A 21562-nucleotide genomic window follows, 5' to 3' on the forward strand; every position below is an offset into this window, starting at 1 on the left:
AATTTCACAGGGCTGAGGAGGAGGAGCATATCATTGTGCAGATTGTGCGACTGTGATCTAAGTCTAGATTCGTAAGAAGCTAAATAAGTGGGGACATAATATGGACTAGTAGCCCAGGAGGGCACAACAAACAAAAATTAAAATCTTTAGACCTTACAACTAAAACTTCGAAGGGAAGTGAAATGGCTATCTTTATCAAAGAGAATTGCAGATGGGTTGTGTGTGTGGTTTTTTTTTTTTTTTTTTAAATCTGAGTTGTGAAATCACTAAATGATTACCAGTCATGCAGCCGAGAACAGGGGGTACCTGCGTCTTTCTTTGCCCTTTTAAGGGCTTTTGGTGATGCGATTGGGTGGGCGGAGCATCCGTCCGGGGGCGGAGAGATGCAAGCCGGCTCGTGGCTGTCGGTCCGGGATGGTTGGTCGAAGCAGGCCCTGGACCCCAGTGGGTCAGCGCTGGCAGCGCAGGTGATCGATGCGGCCGAGAATAGGGGGTACCTGCGTCTTTCTTTGCCCTTTAAAGGGCTTTTCTTGTTGCGCTGGTGACGCGATTGGGTGGGCGGAGCTTCCGTCCGGGGGTGGAGAGATGCCAGCCGGCTCGTGGCTGTTGGTCCGGGATGGTCGGTCGACCTCTCCAAATTTGCAGAATGCAGTTGCAAGAATTCTAACCAGCCATAGAAAATCTGAACACACAACACCTGTACTAAAAGCCCTACACTGGTTACCCATCGAAAAAAGGATCGATTTCAAAGTTTTTTCCATATTACACAAATCAATTTATGGAAAAGAAATCTACTGGCTGAACAATGCAATCCAAATATACACCCCACAATGCAACACAAGAGCAACCAATAAAGCATTACTAAAAATACCCACACTCACCTCCGCCAGACTTACATCAGTTTGGGACAGAGCGATCTCCCTTGCGGGACCACGCCTTTGGAACACCCTACCAGAAAGCTTACGAAAACAAGGCAATATAAAACTTTTCAGAAAACTCCTAAAAAGCTGGCTCTTCGAACAAACATATAAAGACGGTATCGGATAAATACTCCTCCACCAGTACAGATCTTCCTCCTCTTGTTCCCTCATGATTAGCCTTAATCTATAGCAATGAACTAAAGCAATAACTATATTAACCAAGACTTTCTCAACTTATAAAGTACTATCCCCAGTTAACCTCATTTCCACATCCTCCCAACTCCTCCCCCCCCACCACTACCCTCAGAATAATAAGCACTCTTCTGTTATTCCCCCCTTATAGTTCGATATCAATCTTATGTATCAACAAATATTGCTCTATATCATATCCCTATGATTTCCTGTTACAACGTTCCCTGTTATGTCCTGTTTTATGTAATCAGTTTTAACCTCAGTTAAGGTATGAAAAATTCCTCCCTCCCCTCTCCCCCTAATTATTTGTTATAATGTATTCAATTTCTGGTTGCATTACTTGTAATAAGTTGTTACGTCTGTAAACCGTTGTGAAGGCTTGTTCCAAACAACAGTATATAAAAACCGATAAATAAATAAATTGATTCAAAATAACCAGATCCAAATCTGTCAGCCACGATTCTGTGATACATAAATAAGAAGGTTTATCTTTAGATAGAATATCTGAAATAATAGGAATCTTGTTTTTAACTGACTGAGCATTAATTAGCAACAATGAAAGCATTATGGGGTAGATTTTCAAAGGGTCAAGTGCGTAACCCCTGAAAACCTACCCCTGCGCGCGCCGAGCCTATTTTGCATAGGCGCGGCGGCACGCGCGTATGTCCCGGGGCTTCGAAAAACGGGCGGTCCAGGGGCGTGGACTATTTTTCCTGGCACTGAAGTCAGGCTAACCAGTCTGAAGTTTCCCGGATCGCCCCTGGAGCCCTTTTTAAATATTGGGGGTACATTTGCTATCTTCCAGTCTTCAGGTACAATGGATGATTTTAATGATAGGTTACAAATTTTTACTTATAGGTCTGAAATTTCATTTTTTAGTTCCTTCAGAGCTCTGGGGTGTATACCATCCTGTCCAGGTGATTTACTACTCTTCAGATTGTCAATCGGGCCTACCACATCTTCTAGGTTCACCATGATTTGATTCAGTCCATGAAAACCTTCTCCATTACGGGTACCTCCCCAACATCCTCTTCAGTAAACACCGAAGCAAAGAAATCATTTAATATTTCCGCGATGGCCTTATCTTCTCTAAGTGCCCCTTTAATCCCTCGATCATCTAATGGTCCAACTGACTCCCTCATAGGCTTTCTGCTTCGGATATATTTAAAAAAAGTTTTTACTGTGAGTTTTTGCCTCTACAGCCAAATTCTTTTCAAATTCTCTCTTAGCCTGTCTTATCAATGTCTTATATTTAACTTGCCAATGTTTATGCTTTATCCTATTTTCTTCTGTTGGATCCTTCTTCCAATTTTTGAATGAAGATCTTTTGGCTATAATAGCTTCTTTCACCTCCCCTTTTAACCATGCCGGTAATCGTTTTGCCTTCTTTCCACCTTTCTTAATGTGTGGAATACATCTGGACTGTGCTTCTAGAATGGTATTTTTTAACAATGACCACGCCTCTTGGACATTTTTTACTTTTGTAGCTGCTCCTTTCAGTTTTTTTTCTAACAATTTTTCTCATTTTATCAAAGTTTCCCTTTTGAAAGTTTAGCACGAGAGCCTTGGATTTGCACACTGTTCCTTTTCCAGTCATTAAATCAAATTTGATCATATTATGATCACTATTGCCAAGCGGCCCCACCACTGTTACCTCTCACCAAGTCCTGTGCTCCACTGAGAATTAGATCTAAAATTGCTCCCTCTCTCGTCGGTTCCTGAACCAATTGCTCCATAAAGCTATCATTTATTCCATCCAGGAATGTTATCTCTCTAGCATGACCCGACGATACATTTACCCAGTCTATATTGGGGTAATTGAAGTCTGTAAACAAAAAAAGGGGACTGTATCTTAAATACAAAATATAGCCTAAAGTGACGGTGTCAGCAAGCCAGACGTTGTAATTCAATCCCGAATCCAACCGGACCTCTAATCATTCACCATCACTTCTAAAAAAAATCTTTAATTATTTCAATATATAGCTTTCTTTTTGTATGTTTTTTTCTTTTCCTTAAAAATTAGTCATAAAGACTTATATAGTTCACTCCATTAATGAGGTGAAGACGAGGAATAGTTGGCATTCTCTCAATGCTTAATGTGAAAAGACCGCCCAACACGGCCGATGTTTCGCTTAATAAAGCTTCCTCAGGGGCATCTAAACAGACATCAACATAGGAGTGTTCGCCTGAAAATTTAAAGAAACAGTCTTAACATCTTCTAATAGGGTAAAATGGAACAGTACTTATCTGACCCCCGTAGGCTACCGATTCAAAATGGACCCGACGTCTCAAACATTCTTCTGTGTCGCAGGGAGGAACCGAGGCTAGCGTGAACGTCCTGTTTAAATATACAACAAGTGTGACGTCATGAGATGACGTGTCATTTATCAAAATATGTTGATTGATTAGCAAGAAAATCACTAAATCCTGGGAAGATTGAAACTTAGAATTGTACAGAAGGAATGTACTTTATCCTAGAAAAGAATGCAGTTCCAAATCAGCGTTGAGACCAGCTGGACTCACTGTCCCCAGTCGGTATATCCAGCGTTGCTCTAATTTTAGTAACTGTCCTTCGCGATTGCCACCGCGCCAGTGCACTGGAATATGATCAATAGCACAGAATTTGAGATCGTTAAATGAATGTTTATGTGTTAGACAATGTGCAACTAATGGCTCTTCAATCCGGGAATTCTTTATATTTGATCTGTGTTCTATCATCCGTGTTTTTAGGAGGCGTTTGGTTTTACCTATATATTGTAGACAATTCCACCCAAACAACGTGTGTTCTACCCTTTTCGACTCAGGCATACAAAATTCGAAGGGCCATTTACACCAATTGGCATGTGCTACAGTTGCATGGTGTTTTTCAGTCTCCCCCTCGTATAACATTTTCTAGAGCACCCAATCTGAAAAACATGCTAGTTCGTTCAGATTTCACCATTAAAAATAATGACAACATTGTTATGGGTTCACATCAACCATGCATTACCTGTTCAGTCTGTCCAATGTCAATGTCAGTAACAGGAAGCATCACTTCACACTCTGGTTACAAAATATTTTTGAAATATGCAACGACCTGTGTTTCAATGATGGTTATTTATATGATTGTTTGCCCATGTGGTCTACAATCACGTCAAAGTGGATTATTTTGAGATACTGTAGGTATATACAGTGAATGTTCAAAGCAGTAACGCCTGTAAATATAACATACTATTGTAGCAATTTTCAAAATCCATTTACCCACATTAAGTGTGCTTCATGCATGTAAAACCTATTGACAATTCAATGCCATATACCGTAGCAGTTTTCAAAAGCCCACTTACACGGGAAAAGTGGATTTACACATGTTAAAACCCAGTTTTAAGCAAGTAAATTCTTTTGTATGATTTTACTGTTGTATATATTTGTTTATTCATGACCTTTTTAGCTGTTTATTTGTTGTAATCTGCTCTAGAACCATGCAGTATAAGGCAGAATATAAATGAATCAATATTTCCCTGATTTGCACCAAAATTATTTGCATCATATATAAGCATCACATGGGATTTAGCTTTTTATTCATATTTGTACATGCAGTTAACAAATATGTGTGGCTTTGTTGTATTTATAAATTCCATATATTGTTTACATAAAATTTTCATAAGATTTGATGTTTTATTTTTAAGATTTCAGAATTTCAAGAAAACCATAAAAGGCACTTGTTAACATTCTACAAAGGACAGGTAAATATAAGCAACAGTTTCTATTGTCAAATCACAGTAATTGAGTAAAAATGAGTTTGTATAAAGTTAACTTAGAGGGCATTTTGAATTTCCCTGCAGAGCTGACAGTCCCTTGGGTACTTTGTTTCCATGAAGGCAACAAGTTGAAAATTAGAAGCCAAAATGTCCAATTTTTGGATTCTTTATTATAGAAACGAGTATCTTTAAAAAGCCCGACTCTGGCCGAGTTTCGCCCTCTTATACGGCTCGATACTGTAAGGCCGCGGTAGAAACAGTGCGGCAGTGTCAGGCGCACCCTTCCTCCCCGCACGCACAGTTCTCTTGACCTAGCGCCTGATATTCTCTTCTAATTGCATGCAAATGCATGCCGCGGCTGTAAAGCGTTAGGGAAGGGTTATGCCCGCGCAACCCATTTTACTGTATAGGCGCTTAATACAGCGCCTATACAGTAACCTGGGTGCGCTGGTACCTGTCATTTCAAAGCAGCTGGCTCCTCCGCCTGGATGAATGAATGCGCGCCTGTGCGACCCCTGCGATTCGGCGCTCAAGGCGTGACGTCACGGCATGTGACTGCCTTGAGCACCGAATCGCAGGGGTCGCACAGGCGTGCATTCGCCGCCGGCTCCTCCACCTGGATGAATGAATGCGCGTCTGTGCGACCGGGCCTAGATTTAACACGCGACCACCCGCCCCCCGGCTCCCGCCGCCGGTCGTCTGAAACTAACGCGCGTCCACCCGCCCCCCCCCCCCAGCCGCCGCCGCTGCCTGGAACAGGCGCCCACCCGCCCGCGGCCTAGATTTAACACGCGACCACCCGCCCCCCGGATCCCGCCGGCCGCCTGGACCCACGCGGCCCTCCGACAGGTATTTAAAAATTTTTATTTTTTTTCTGACAGGTTTTATGTGTCCCACAGCATTACATTTTCTCGATCATCTCTGTATCGCTTTTTTTTTTATTGTGTTTTATTGTTTTTGAGTATCTTAAGCGGTGTCGATGGATTTGTTACTAGACTCACAGTCCTAACTCCTACTAGGGGGAGGCGGTAAACTAACACGTTAAGGCCGCGGCAAAACAGCGGGTTACTAAGGAGATAATATCAGCGCCCGTTACAGTATCGGAGGGGAATAGCTAATTCCTTCATTATACAGCTAATTCGTTCATTTACACATCATATACATGCTGCGTGCGGAAAGGGTTATGTGTCTATTTTACGAAGCTCTAAGGACGCGTGAAACTGGAGACTGTATCGCTGGATCGCCTTACTCGTCTGTATTGTGCGCTCCCAGCACGTTACAGACGGGGAATCTTTAACCGCACGATACTGTATCAACCTGATTGTGGGGCTGCATCAGGGGCTTGAATTCATCAAATAAGAATTCCTAATGCACAGATTAAGTATAAGGGAGATGCATCTGATGGTCTCTAAAACATTATGCCAGGCAATGTTGTACTGTAATCGGTTTGTATGCCAGACAATGTTGTACTGGAGTCTGGTTGTGAACAATATTATTGCCGCAGTCAATGAACAAAAGGTTGCCGGCAGTGTTAACAGCAATTTGTATAGTTTTAATCGCCAAGGAAAGCACTGCACATAGCGAATGTAGTCCCAGTAACTCCGTCTCTCTTTACAGTGATCTTAGGGATCTTGATTGGATTTCTTTCTAATTAAAAAAAAAAAAAAAAAAAAAAAGTTTAATTTTTAGTTCCCTGTACGTACCAGGATCAGTCCAGACGGTGGGTTATGTCCCCCGTCCAGCAGATGGAGTCAGAACAGAGCTCGAGAGTGTCACCATAAATACCAGTGCACCCTCTGCTGGAGCTCAGTTTCTTTCTGACTCCAGCAGATGAGAGTTGGGGAAATCAGTGGCTTCCCCAGAGTGACAGGATCTCAATTTTCTTTCGTTTTCTGAGTTCTTTCCTGTCATATCTCTTGAACATTTTGGATCAAGTTAGTTTAAAAAAAAAAAAAAAAAAAGTAAGTTTTCTAATTTTTGAGGAGGCGTGTCTCCACTCTGTTCTGGCTCCCTCCGCTGTCTCCCTTCTCCTTCTTTTGGGGTAAGTGGACACTTTTGCATTCTTTTCTCCACAGGTAGTTGCTTTTAGGACGGTGCCCCGTGTATGCCGGTGGTGCTGGTCTCTGTACGCGCGGCTGACGGTCCCGCGGCCCGGCGACGATTTTTCGCAGGTCTGGGTGCGCCGAGAGGGTACTCCCCCGGCGTCTTGGGATCTATTTCGGCGGGTTGCGAAGGCTCCTCGGGGCCCCCTGCGGTGCGCTTCATTTCTTCAGGCCCCCCCCCCCGTGGCGTTTTTAATCCCGGCGTTGCCATGCCGCGGTCCTCACACTGCGAGACCTGTGGCGAGCCGGGGTCTCGTTTGTCGAGTGAGGGAGTTTGTCCTCGGTGCCTCCCCGAGGGGGAAGGCGCCTCGCACGCGGCTGGCTCGGCTCCAGTGCCTCCCTCCCCACAGCCCGGGAAGCGCAGGCCGGCCACTTCGCCGCCATTGGCGGGAATGGCGGCCATCTTGGATGCAGATCGCGATGAGGCAAGTTCGCCAGAAGAAGGAGTTTCTCGGGACGTCCCTCTCCCACATCGGGCCTCTGAGGGGGGTTTGCCCGGCCGGTTACCTCAGGAGGGACCCCCCTCGGGCATGTCATCCGGCTTTTCGTTCTTTTCGCCCGATTTTATTTTAAAATGCACACTGCCTACTTACGGGGCCTGGTAGGCCCGGGGGGACCCCCTGCGGGTCCTCCCCCTCCCAAGATTCCTAAGGTCTCGTGCTCTCCTCCCGGGGCTCAGACCCCGGCTGGCCCTGTGCCAGGGACCACTGGTTTGCCACCGCAGCCCAGGGCCGCAGGGATGGCTTCGCCGACGGGTTTTGACCCCTCGGACTCGCCGGACACAGCACACGCTGACGGACAGGCGGATGGCGACGATCCACGCGCTCTCCGCATTTTTCAGAAGGAGGAACTTGATGATCTCATCCATCAGATCTTACAGGAGCTTGACCTTGATCCTCCACCGGATCCTCAGGCGCCTGTGGCCCTGGCTGTGGCTACGTCCTCCAGAAAAGGGGACCCAGTTCTGGCCGCCCTCCGTCCTAGGGCGTGGGCCTTTCCCATTCATGAGTCTTTCTTACAGCTTCTTACCAGGGAATGGGACACTCCTGAGGCGTCATTGAAGGTCACCCGTGCCATGGAGAAATTGTATCCGCTGCCGGAGGACTTCCTGGAACTCATCAGGGTTCCCAAGGTGGACTCAGCGGTAACGAAGAGGACGACAATCCCGGTCACGGGCGGGACGGCCCTACGGGACACTCAGGATCGCAAGCTTGAGACTTTCCTTAAGCGGGTGTTTGAAGTCTCCGCGTTAGGTATGCGTGCCGTCATGTGCAGCTCACTGGCACAGCGGGCCAGTGTACTCTGGGTACAACAGCTTCTCACCTCTCAGGAGTTACCCCCCGAAGAGGCCGGCCAGGCGGACAGCCTAGAATCTGCCATAGCTTACGGGGCGGATGCTCTGTATGATCTCTTTCGAGTATTGGTGAGGTCCATGGTATCTGTGGTGGCGGCCCGTCGGCTTCTGTGGCTCCGTAACTGGTCGGCGGATGCCTCTTCCAAGTCGAGTCTGGGTTCCCTTCCGTTTCGGGGTAAGTTTCTCTTCGGAGAGGATCTGGATCAAATCATCAAGTCACTGGGGGAAAATTCGGTACACCGGTTACCCGAAGATAGACAGCGTCCTTTTCGGTCCTTTGCCTCCACCAGAACCAGGGCTAGGGCACAGCGGCGATATAGGTCGTACCGGCAGTCTGGTCCTCGGGCAGCCCCCAGCAGACCACAGACCTGGTCGCGTTCCTTTCGTGGGCGGAGGCCCGCGCGAGATGGTTCAGGGCAGGGGAACCCCCCCGCCAAGTCCGCCCAATGATGCCAGAGGGGCCCACTCCTCCCATCTCACCATCGGAGGTCGTCTCACAGAATTCTACAAGGAGTGGGTAAAGATTTCCACAGACCAGTGGGTACTGGACACTATATGGCACGGCTATGCTTTGGAATTTGTCCGCCCGCCAAGGGACAGGTTTCTCTTTCCCCCCTGTGGTTCGGATCTCAAGAGGATTGCTGTTCAACAAACACTAGACCGACTACAGTCTATACAGGCCATTGTTCCCGTGCCCTTCGCAGAGGTGGGCTTGGGACATTATTCAATCTACTTCGTAGTGCCCAAGAAGGACGGTACCTTTCGTCCCATCCTGGACTTAAAGGAGGTAAATCGTTCCCTGCGGGTCAGCAGGTTCCGCATGGAAACCCTGAGGTCGGTGATTGCCGCAGTACACAAGGGGGAGTTCCTTGCCTCCCTGGATCTAATGGAGGCGTACCTACACATCCCCATCTTACCAGCCCATCGGCGTTACCTCCGCTTCAAGATCCTCGGTCAGCATTTTCAGTTCCGGGCCCTGCCCTTCGGCCTGGCCACCGCTCCTCGGACCTTCACCAAGATTATGGTTGTGGTGGCGGCGCTGCGAAAGGAGGGTATCCTAGTGCACCCTTACCTGGCGACTGGCTAGTTCGTGCGAAGTCCTTCTCCCACGGGCAGGCCTCGGTGGCCAGAGTTCTAGAGGTACTCAGCTCCCTGGGCTGGGTAGTGAATCTCCCCAAGAGTTCACTCGTGCCCTCTCAACGCTTGGACTTCCTGGGAGCGACCTTCGACACTCGTCAAGGCATGGTGTTTCTGCGTTCGGAGAAGGCCCACTCCTTGAGGGAACACGTACATCAGTTCTCTGCCTTACCGGAGCCCACCGCCTGGAACTATCTGCAGCTCCTGGGAGTGATGGCCTCCACCATAGACATGGTACCCTGGGCATTTGCACACCTGCGTCCTCTACAGGCGTCTCTTCTCTCCCGTTGGAAACAGATATCACAGGAATATCAGGTGATCCTCCCGCTTCCTCAGGCGGCCAGGGAAAGTCTCGATTGGTGGCTAGTCCCGGCTCACTTGGCTCGCGGTGTTTCGCTCGAAGTTCCCACTTGGGTGGTGGTCACCATCGATGCAAGTCTCGCGGGATGGGGCGCCGTCTGCGAACGAAGCGCCACGCACGGGACGTGGTCACCGGAGGAGGCGAGGTGGCCGATCAATCGCCTAGAGACCAGAGCAGTGCGCCTGGCGCTACAGCGTTTCCTTCCTCTGACGCGGAACAGAGAGGTCCGGATTCTCTCGGACAACGCGACCACCGTGGCCTACATCAATCGACAAGGAGGGACGAGAAGCAAGCAGGTCTCATCCGAAACCACGTTCCTGATGGCATGGGCAGAACGTCACCTCGTCCGAATCGCGGCCTCCCACATCGCCGGGGTAGACAACATTCAGGCAGATTACCTGAGTCGTCAGCAGCTGGACCCCGGCGAATGGTCTCTTTCCGACGAAGCGATGCAGTTACTTGTTCGCCGCTGGGGAACACCACGACTGGACTTGATGGCGTCCGCTCTCAACACCAAGGCCCCTCGCTTCTTCAGTCGCAGAAGAGAGCGCGGCGCGGAGGGGGTGGATGCTCTAGTTCTTCCGTGGCCGACAGATCAGTTACTCTATGTTTTTCCCCCCTGGCCCTTAGTGGGCAAGATCTTACGTCGAATAGAAAACCACCGCGGGTCAGTGATCCTCGTCGCTCCGGAGTGGCCACGTCGTCCCTGGTTTGCAGACCTGCTTCACAGTGGACGGGCCGATACGTCTGAGTCATCTTCCACGTCTTCTACACCAGGGGCCGGTATTTTTCGAGCAGGCAGACCTCTTCTGTCTTGCGGCCTGGCTTTTGAATGGCGTCGTCTCCGCCGCAGGGGCTATCCGGAGGCGGTAATCTCAACTATGCTACGGGCCCGTAAGCCTTCCACTTCCGTTGCCTACGTTCGAGTCTGGAAAGTCTTCGAGACCTGGCATGCCGATCATGAGGCTCGGCCCACGGAGGCGACGGTACCACTGATCCTTCAGTTTTTGCAGGATGGACTGGACAAGGGACTCGCCTACAATTCTCTCCGGGTCCAAGTGGCAGCTCTGAACGCGCTAGTGCAGAAGGAGATCTCTCTGCCTCTTCAGCCGGATATCGCACGCTTTCTGAAAGGCATTAAGCACCTACGACGCCGGTCAGGGACCCCTGTCCGTCGTGGAGTCTCAACCTGGTTCTCCGAGCCCTGTCGGGCGCGCCCTTTGAACCACTCCACGGGTCTACTCTTAAGGATCTGACTATGAAGACCGTTTTTCTGGTGGCCATCTGCTCCGCCCGTCGCATCTCGGAGCTTCAAGCGCTATCCTGCAGAGAACCTTACCTTCGCATTTCGGAAGCCGGGATCTCGCTCCGCACAGTACCGTCCTTCCTCCCGAAGGTGGTTTCTTCATTCCACTTGAACCAGATGGTGGAACTCCCGGCGTTCGCCCCAGAGGAATCCAGGTCTCTCCGTCTTTTGGACGTCAAGCGCGTGCTTCTTCACTACCTGGAGGCTACAAACAAATTCCGGGTCTCCGATCATCTGTTTGTGCTCTGGTCGGGCCCTAGGAAAGGTTCCTCGGCATCGAAGACAACCATTGCGCGCTGGATAAAGGACGCCATCTCGGTGGCCTATATCGGTGCTGGTCAAGACCCGCCTAGGGGCGTCATAGCTCACTCTACGCGCTCGCAGGCGGCGTCCTGGGCGGAGTCTCGTTCCGTTTCCCCTCAGGAAATCTGTCGCACGGCGACATGGAAATCGCTTCACACGTTCTCCAGGCACTATCGACTACATCTGGCGCCTTCGGCCCCGGGGCACTTTGGCGACCAGGTACTCCGAGCAGGGCTCCCAGGGCCCCACCCGAATTAGGGAAGCTTGGGTACATCCCACCGTCTGGACTGATCCTGGTACATACAGAGAAAAGAAAATTATTCCTTACCTGCTAATTTTCGTTCCTGTAGTACCATGGATCAGTCCAGACGCCCACCACTCTGGGATTCGGACTCCTGCTCGGGCGGTTACGTGTGACTGTCTTTCTGTTTTTTTTTTCTTCTTAATTCTCCTATTACTGTTCACAGCTCCTCACAAGTTGGCTGTTGAGGACCTTTGGGGACCGTTTGTTCCTGTTATATTGTTAGTGGTTTCTCATACTTAATTGTTCTTGATCCAAATTGTTTCGCTCTTTTGGGCTTTGCTATTCGTTATACTGAGCTCCAGCAGAGGGTGCACTGGTATTTATGGTGACACTCTCGAGCTCTGTTCTGACTCCATCTGCTGGACGGGGGACATAACCCACCGTCTGGACTGATCCATGGTACTACAGGAACGAAAATTAGCAGGTAAGGAATAATTTTCTTTCTGTACAGGAGATGGTCCCGTCTCCTGGCTCTTGCTGGACTTGAGGGCTTCGCCCCTTGTGCGGAGCATAGCCTGAGTCCGTGATTGCTTCCAGGTATGGGGACCGAGGCTGGTGGTCCAGTCTTTCGTCTCCCCCCCCTCTGGCTGCCTAGGGAGCATAGTGCTCATCAGGGGGGCACCCGCAGTCGCCTGGTGGCCCTAGAAGCCAGCCGTCTCTTCGCCTGGGCGGAACGACATCTGGATTGCCTGGCGGCATCCCACATCGCGGGCAAGGAGAATGTTCAGGCCGATTTTCTCAGTCGCCAATCGCTGGATCCGGGAGAATGGGAACTCTCGGAAGAAGCCATGGATCTGATTGTCGACAGGTTGGGTTAAAGAGTAAAGAGAGACGGAGTTACTGTGACTACATTCGCTATGTGCAGTGCTTTCCTTGGCGATTAAAACTATACAAATTGCTGTTAACACTGCCGGCAACCTTTTGTTCACTGACTGCGGCAATAATATTGTTCACAACCACCGATTACAGTACAACATTGCCTGGCATAATGTTTTAGAAACCATCAGATGTATCTCTCTTATACTTAATCTGTGCATTAGGAATTCTTATTTAATGAATTCAAGCCCCTGACGCAGCCCCACTATAAGAGGGCGAAACTCGGCCAGAGTCAGGCTTTTTAAAGATACTCATTTCTATAATAAAGAATCCAAAAATTGGACATTTTGGCTTCTAATTGTCAACTTGTTGCCTCCACGGCTTGGTTAGACAACCTTCCTTGTTGCTTTGTATCCATGAGACAGCAAGCTCATTTTCAAAAGGAAACCTCTTGTGGAGTTTCCCTTTGTAAATGTGGCCACATGCGCATACTTTGAGCCTGCTCAGAAACAAATAGAAAGTATCATGTGAAAGTACACCCAGAGATTTGAAAATTAAATCTCTGCATGTTCTCTTTCCCCTTTACTTTAACTGTACCTATTTTTTTGTGTGAGCTAAATGTGTGCTGTGAAATAGTGTGTACTTTTACCTGCATTTGTGGGGAGGAGAGGTAATTTTCAAAATAAGTTTTTATGTGGGTTAACACACATTTACCACCATAAAGCCTTTTTTTTATTGCTTCTAAGACAAGGGTGGGCAAGTCCGGTCCTTGAGGGCTGCAAACCAGTCAGGTTTTCAGGATACCCCTAATGAATATGCATGAAATAGATTTGCATACAACTGAGGCAGTGTGTATGCAGGTCTTTCTCATGCATATTCATTAAGGATATCCTGAAAACATGACTGGTTTGCGGCCCTCGAGGACCGGAATTGCCCACCCCTGCTCTAAGACATAGTACTAGATTTATTTAATTTAAATTTATTTAAAATCTTTTCTATACCGTCGCTAAGTCATATACCATCGCAACGGTTTACATGTAGGCACATAAATTAATGTGGGTGAGGGCGTACAAAAGTACATTCTCACAGGTGCCGCTAAAGGTTCATTTACAATATATCATTAAAGACAATCAATTGTTTAGTGGCGTAAGTCATGGCCAAATGTACCAGTAAAGTACTGTTCACGGGTAAAATTCACTATTCATAGTGTTACAATTATGTTTATAGTGATGTAGAGTTCGTGGACCACTCTACTGTACAATCCTAAGTGCTGTGCGCCAGCGTTCTTCTGCCTGTTCCTAAATATTTTCTATTCTCCTGTCTCTTTATGAAATGCTTGTTTGAAAAGCCATGTTTTTAAACTTTTCTTAAATGTTTTGAGATCTCTTTGCAATCTGATCTCTAGAGGCATTGTGTTCCAAAGAATGGGGCCTGCTAGTGATAAGGCCCTTTCTCTCACTTGGGTTAGTCTTGTCGTTTTTACTGATGGAATGGTTGAGTGCTTTATTTGCTGATTGAAGGTTTCTGTGTGGGATGTGTATTCTTAATGCTGTGTTTAGCCAATCCGATTTCTCATCATGTATTAGTTTATGTATGGTACATAGGGTTTTATATTTAATTCTGTGTTCGATAGGTAACTAATGTAGTTCCGCTAGGGTTTCAGTTATATGGTCCCTCCTCCTTTTTCCAGTTAGTATTCTAGCTGCTGTGTTTTGAAGTATTTGAAGTGGTCTTAATGTTGTGTTTGGGAGTCCTAGTAGAAGGGCATTACAGTAGTCTGTGCTGGAGAAAAGTAGTGCCTGTAGAACTGTTCGGAAATTAGTTAGTGTTAGTAGTGGTTTTAGTTTTCTGAGTACCATAAGTTTAGCATAGCCTTCCTTTACTTTCAGTGATATGTGCTGTTTTAGATTGATTTCAGGGTCCATTATTATTCCAAGGTTTCGTACTTTTTCAGCTAGTTCAATTGTCTGCTTGTTATTGAGGGTTATTGGCGTTTGGCTGATTTCGTTTTTTTTTCCGTTCTAAGTGTAGAAATTCTGTTTTATCAATATTAATCACAAGTTCCATTTGGTTTAGTAGTTGTCTTATAATGTCTAGGTACATGTTAGCCAGGTTTAGTGTTTTCTCTAATGTGTCTTCTATAGGTAGAATTAGTTGAATATCGTCTGCATAAATGTAATGTGTGATTCCTAGTCCTGCAAGCAGATGGCATAAGGGCAGCATGTATATGTTAAAGAGGGTTGCAGACAGGGCTGATCCCTGCGGTACTCCTGTTTTGAGATTGATTTTTTCTGATAATGTGTTGTTGATCTGAACTTGGAAAAACCTTTATTCACCTAAATAACAGGTTTTTCCAAGTTCAGATCAATAACACATTATCAGAAAAAAATCAATCTCAAAACAGGAGTGTACCGCAGGGATCAGCCCTGTCTGCAAACCTCTTTAACATATACATGCTGCCCTTATGCCATCTGCTTGCAGGACTACGTACCCGGATCAGTCCAGACTGTGGGGTTGAGCCTCCTTTCCAGCAGGTGGAGATAGACCAAAACTGAAAGGGTATCCTATATGAGGACAGAGCCTACCCTGCAGCCCTTCAGTATTTGTCTGTCTCCAGCAGATGGATCAGCTCACCCTTTGGTCTCCTGATTAAGGCTAGTCAGCCTTCTTTTTCTTTCTTTTTTTTAATTTATTTTTTAATGCATTGAAACAAACATAGACAGCAATATCAGCTTGTCACAGATTAGGTATATATAGAACATTTCCAAGTAATACCTTGGCTGTACTATACATTAATATTTAACACAAAAAGAAAAATCTTACAGGTAGCATTTTATCATTGTACGGCCAGATATACATATGAAAGAAAAACCCCCGTTATAAGGTAATTAGGGATCCAAGAAGGTAACAATTTGAGCAAAAACATAAAGCACAACAACAAGAAATCAGTAGGTTACATAGCGCTTATTTCGTATCCCTAGACAAGGTTTTAGTGATTAGGTAATTTTGCATCAAGAAATCTACCCAGTTCAAGCGGCTCTAAAAACACAAACCTATCATTCTGATATTTAACTACACATTTACTAGGATAGTATATTATGATCTGAGCCCCGAGATTTTTTGCCTCTTGGCTCAGCTGAAGAAATTTCTTCCTGCGTATTTGTGTAGATTTCGTTATATCAGGGTATGTCCATAATTTTTGTCCCAAAACTAGCTTGTCTCTATTTCTAAGAGACAATTTTAAAATCTTGTCTCTATCTGTTGCATGTACAAACTTCACACACAGAGTCCCTATGTGTGTGAAGTTTGTTCAGACATGCTTTGTTCTAAAAAAGCTGTAATATTATTTAACTCCTGTTGTTGCTGTATATCACTTTTATCTTGATCTTCATTTTCTAATTTCCCTTGCATAACAAAGAAAATCTTTGCAGTAGTTGGTATCTCCTCTGGTGTTAACATCAATACTTCCATTAAGTATTTCTTATATAGTTCATAAGAGGATATTAACTTCACATTTGGGAAATTAAGTATTCTTAAATTGTTGTATCTGGCTTGATTTTCTAAGGTCTCAATTCTCTGTGCATTTGCCGTTTCTCCGTGTATCAACCCCACTTGGACCTTTTCCACTTGTGTTACCCGATTTTCCAGACCTTGCAATTTTTCTTTATGATCAGTCACAACAGGGTCTATCTGAGAAATACGATTCTGTGTTTCTAACATAGTGGTATTCAAGCTCTCAATAGACACTTTTAGTTCCATTAGGACTGCCCAAATATTTTCCAAAGTTATAGGCTTATGTGATTCGCTTGAAATAATGTTTAAACTCACTGTTTCCTTCAAGCGGCGTTCTTGCCTCTCACTCGAGGCCACCGCCCGGTCCTTAATCTCCTCTGGTGTTGAAGTCTGGGGCATTCCTTCCCCACCGACTTTCATACCCGCTTCTACTTCCCTCAGATTTCCCTCGAAGGGGTCTGGAAGCACCGGCATCTGTGGTCAGACTCCCGGACCCAAATCCGGAGTTGGACGAGGGAGGGAGATAAGGGCTTCAAGGGAGCCCCGGGGCTCAAAGAGGTGTTTAGGCCCTACAGCATCAGTGCTTGCTCTGCATCGACGCCGACATCAGGCACTTCTCCCGGGGTACTTGCGCTCGTCGGCGAGAAAAAACTCCCGATTAAAGGTTGTGAGAGTGCAGAGGCCAGGGTCTTCGGGGTCTCTACCCTGACCCTGCCTTTCCTCTTTGTGTGCGGCATTTAGAAGAAATTGTTAAAAAGTCGGGAGCTTGCTCTCACACAACCTACTTCACTGACGCCATCTTGGATCCTGTCAGCCTTCTTTTTCTTCCTTTCTTGTAGATCAAGCAAGTACTTCTTCCTTAGGGATCTTGACTGGATTTCTTTCTAATAAAAAAAAAAAAAGAGTTTTCCTGGCGTGTAGCCAGATGGACTCAGAACAAATGGGATAGTATCCGCGTGCTAGCAGTTGGAGACGGATCTGACGTCAGCACGGGGGCGTATATATCCCCACAGGAAGCGTAGCTATTCAGTAATTTCCGTCTCCAAAGCAGTTTGGAGTGCCTGCACGCTAGTTGAGCGTGCTTTCCAAGACTACTTTAATTTTTCTCCGCCTCTACAGGTCAAGGCTTATTCTACCAGAGCACAAGCAGCATCTTGGGCAGAATCCAGGATGCTATCGCCTGCGGAAATCTGTAAAGCGGCGACTTGGTCTTCCCTCCATACCTTCTCCAGGTTCTATCGTCTGGATGTTCAGGCCGGGGAGGACTCGGCATTTGCGCGGGCGGTACTACATGGGCCTCAGGCAGCCTTCCGCCCAGGCTGGGAGTAAAGCTTTTGTACATCCCATTTGTTCTGAGTCCATCTGGCTACACGCCAGGAAATGTTGGGATTACTACCTGATAATCCCCTTTTCCTTAGTGTAGACAGATGGACTCAGCATCCCGCCCAGCTGCCTGCGTACATGGGTATCACCGATTCAAGGTAAGCCATGTCCTCTGTTTCCATAAGAGCGTACACTCTACCAGGTGTCCACGCCTTCCGGTTGGGAATGCTGGCGGTCTCCAGCTACTGTCAATCGGTCAGGGGAATCCTGTTTCACTTTTTAACTGAGCGTCAGTACACACATCTATAACAGCTTTTGCAAGGAAGATTACTGAATAGCTACGCTTCCTGTGGGGATATATACGCCCCCGTGCTGACGTCAGATCCGTCTCCAACTGCTAGCACGCGGATACTATCCCATTTGTTCTGAGTCCATCTGTCTACACTAAGGAAAAGGGGATTATCAGGTAGTAATCCCAACATTTTCTTTTCTACTTACTGAAACTTCTACAGCACGAGCCCCGCACTCCTGCGGTGATACCTTAAGGTCCCTCCCCCAGTAGAGTTTCCCGGGGTGATTTCCGTGATCCCCCGGAGGTTTAAGTCCTCGGTCCGGTGGCCGAATCACGGCAGGGACACAGCCCCCGGGCGAGGTTCGGGTGAGGCTTACGAGGCGCCTCGGTCCCGGCGTGGACGAGGCAGCGGGTGCATATCCTCAAACGCGGCGGTGAAGGTACTTGCCCTCTCCCCCCGCAGCCGGAGACCGCCCGGGTTCCAGCCGGGAAGCGCCGAGGATCAGGTAAGGTGTACGGCTTTTACTTCTGGTCTCCGAGGACTCAAGGATCGGCGGCGTGGCACGCCGTGGAGGGCGCCATTTTGTGGCCTTGTTCAGGTATTGAGCGCCCGAGATAGGCGCAGATACTAAGCGCATATTCGATTCCTCATTGTGCGTATATTGCTACCCGCTTATTATTATTATTATTAAGCGCATGTTGAATACCATTGAGCGTGTATTACTAACCGCTTATTGCTGAGAGCATACTGAAAAATATTGAGCGTGTATTGCTAACCACTTATTGCTGAGAGCATACTGAAAAATATTGAGCGTGTATTGCTAACCGCTTATTGCTGGGAGCATTTGAATGACATTGAGCGTGTATTACTAACCGCTTATAACTGAGAGCATACTGAAAAAAAAAATATTGAGCGTGTATTGTTAACCGCTTATTGCTGAGAGCATTTGAATGACATTGAGCGTATATTGCTAGCCGCTTATTGCTGAGAGCATATTGAATAACATTGAGCATGTATTACTAACCGCTTATTGCTGAGAGCATATTGAATACCATTGAGCGTGTATTCCTGACTGCATGCTGCTAAGCGCATATGGCATATCATTGAGCGCATATTGCTGCCGCATATTATTATTGTGCGCCTGTTGTGTTAAGCGCATATTGCTGCCGCATATTATTCAATGGAACAGAACGCCTCAACATATTCAGCGGGGGCGCCTCCGGCCTCAGGCATTAAAGCCCTTGGCCTCTGCTCTGCATGCCAGCTTCGAGCCATGCACAGTGAAGAGCCTGGCTCCCTATGTGTCCAATGTGAGGAGGCCGTGGGACCCTCGGGCCAGGACCAGTCTCAACCACGTTTTGCTGACAGCTCCCCAGGGGCTACCCCAGATTTGGCGGTCAGTCTCGACCAATCGGGAATCCCGGGGGATCTTGTACCCCGGCGATTAGAGGCTGCTTCAATTTCCTGGGTGGATCTCTTTAAGGGGATTCATGCCTTTGTACAGATGCAAACGGCGTCCCGCCCAGGCCCTGCGGTTCCTGTTGTTCCTGCTCTTTCTGCGGTCCCTGTGGTGCCTGCGACTGCGGCTGCGGTGGCGGCTCCAGCGGATCCTGTTCCTGGACCTTCACGCCTTTATCACGAGCGGGACCTCTCGCCGCTGGACAGTCCAGATCTGTCAGACCAGGAGGTTTCACCGGATGAGTCTGAACTCCCGGACGAGGGGGACCTTCCCCCAGTGATTGAGCCATATAGAACCATGAGGCGGTTCTTCCCTAAGGAGGATCTCTCGGACCTGGTGTCTCAGTGCCTGGCGGAGTTGGATATTACAGGGCCCAGCGCTACGGTGCCCTCTGCGCAGAACCCCCTGCTGGAAGGTCTTCGTCCTACAGCCCGCCATTTTCCATTCTTACAAGCAGCACAGCAATTGATAGCTTTAGAATGGGTTGCGCCGGCGGCCGCATTCAAAGGGGGTCGGGCCCTGACGGGCATGTACCCACTGGCGCCTGCTATCCAGGAGCTGCTGGTGTGCCCTCATGTGGACGCCTTGATTAGCGCTGTGGTCAAGCACACTACCATTCCAGTGGAAGGGGGGGTGGCCCTCAAGGAGCCTCATGACCGGCGACTGGACACCATTCTGAAACAGACTTCTGAGGTGGCAGCTCTATCTTTGAGGATCGCAACCTGCTGCACAGTGGTGACGCGTTCCTGTTTGTCACAAGTTAGGAAGAACGCTCCAGCAGCAGACATGGAGTCAGCTCTCTCGTTCCTCACGGATGATGCATCAGACCTAGTCCGGACAACAGCCAAGGGGATCTCATCCTCCGTAGCCACCAGGAGGCAGCTCTGGATCCGGAAATGGTCAGCCGATGCGCCTTCAAAGACACGCCTCACCAGATTGCCCTTTAAGGGCTCTTTCCTGTTTGGCAGCGACCTTGATAAACTGGCCAGCACATGGGGCGCCTCTCCAGTACCTCGACTGCCGGAAGATCGGTTCAGAAGGAACTAGCGCGCCTTTCCAAGGCCCTCCAGGGGTAGAAGCTCCCAGCGCTTCATTCTGTACAGGAGTCGCTACCAGGCACCTCGTCCTCAGGCCAGGAACCAGTCCTTTCGGACCAAGCAGCGCAAGAGGGGAGCAGGCCCGGGCTCAGGTCCCGGCCGCGCCTCACAATGAGAATTCGCCGATTCATCTGGGGGACGGAGCCATAGGGGGCAGGTTAACCCTCTTCTACCCCAGATGGGTCGAGATTACGTCGGACCAGTGGGTCCTCGCCATTATCCGAGAGGGATATTATCTGGACTTTCATCATCTCCCTCCGGACAAGTTTGTGGAATCTTCATGTCCCATACACAAGAAGGCAGCGTTGGAAGCTACCTTGGAGAGGCTCCTGTCCTTGAAAGCCATCATCCCAGTACCTGCATGGGAAGTGAATTCTGGACATTATTCCATTTATTTCATGGTACCCAAGAAAGGGGGCACCTTTCGGCCCGTACTAGACCTCAAGTCAGTCAATCGATACTTAAGGGTCCCGAGGTTTCGCATGGAAACTCTGCGCTCCATCAAGACCGCAGTACAGCCAGGAGAATTCTTCACGGCATTAGACTTGTCGGAAGCCTACCTGCATATCCCGATCCATCCGGATCATCAGCGCTACCTACGCTTCAAGGTTCTAGGACGCCACTTCCAATTCCGGGCTCTGCCCTTCGGGTTGGCCACGTCACCGCGGACCTTCACCAAGGTGGCAGCGGCACTCAGACGGGAAGGAATTCTGATCCATCCCTACCTAGACGATTGGCTGATCAGGGCGAAATCACGAGAGGAGAGCCATCGGACAACCGACAGAGTGATCGCCCTTCTGGAAAGCTTGGGCTGGGTAATCAATCTCAGCAAGAGTTGCCTACAGCCTTCCCAGTCTCTGGAATACCTGGGAGTACAGTTCGACACCCAGGCAGACACAGTCAGTCTCACTACCAAGAGAAGGTTAAAACTCCAGACGCGTATCCAGTACTTGATGGGAGCCAGTCGGCCCATAGCTTGGGATTATCTGCAGGTTCTTGGTCTCATGGCATCCACCCTGGAAGTGGTACCTTGGGCAAGGGCCCATATGAGACCTCTACAACAATCCCTGCTCTCTCGCTGGAGCCCCAGTCTACGGAACTATTCGACGCACCTACCTCTGCCTGCCAGAGTACGGACCCAGTTACGGTGGTGGTTGCAGTCCAACCACATGAGCAGGGGGTCGAAGATGTCCTCCCCCACGTGGACTCTGCTCACCACAGATGCCAGCCTGAGCGGCTGGGGTGCACACTGCGAAGGACTTACCGCACAAGGGCGGTGGAACAGAGAGGAGTCAGCGTGGAACATCAACCGTCTAGAGGCTCGGGCAGTCCAATTGGCATGCCT

At 48.3% G+C, this 21562-nt stretch overlaps 1 protein-coding gene across 1 annotated transcript in view; it reads left to right on the top strand.

Annotated features, from left to right (window-relative positions):
* RNF212 (ring finger protein 212) overlaps positions 1-21562 on the top strand; it is a 462006-nt gene that overhangs the window by 100398 nt on the left and 340046 nt on the right. The window contains exon 5 of the mRNA XM_029592744.1: positions 4778-4834. Within this exon, the coding sequence (XP_029448604.1) occupies positions 4778-4834 (57 nt within the window). The remainder of the gene's footprint in view (positions 1-4777; positions 4835-21562) is intronic.

The sequence above is a fragment of the Rhinatrema bivittatum genome, chromosome 1, assembly GCF_901001135.1.
Source record: "Rhinatrema bivittatum chromosome 1, aRhiBiv1.1, whole genome shotgun sequence".
Classification (NCBI taxonomy): Eukaryota; Metazoa; Chordata; class Amphibia; order Gymnophiona; family Rhinatrematidae; genus Rhinatrema; species Rhinatrema bivittatum.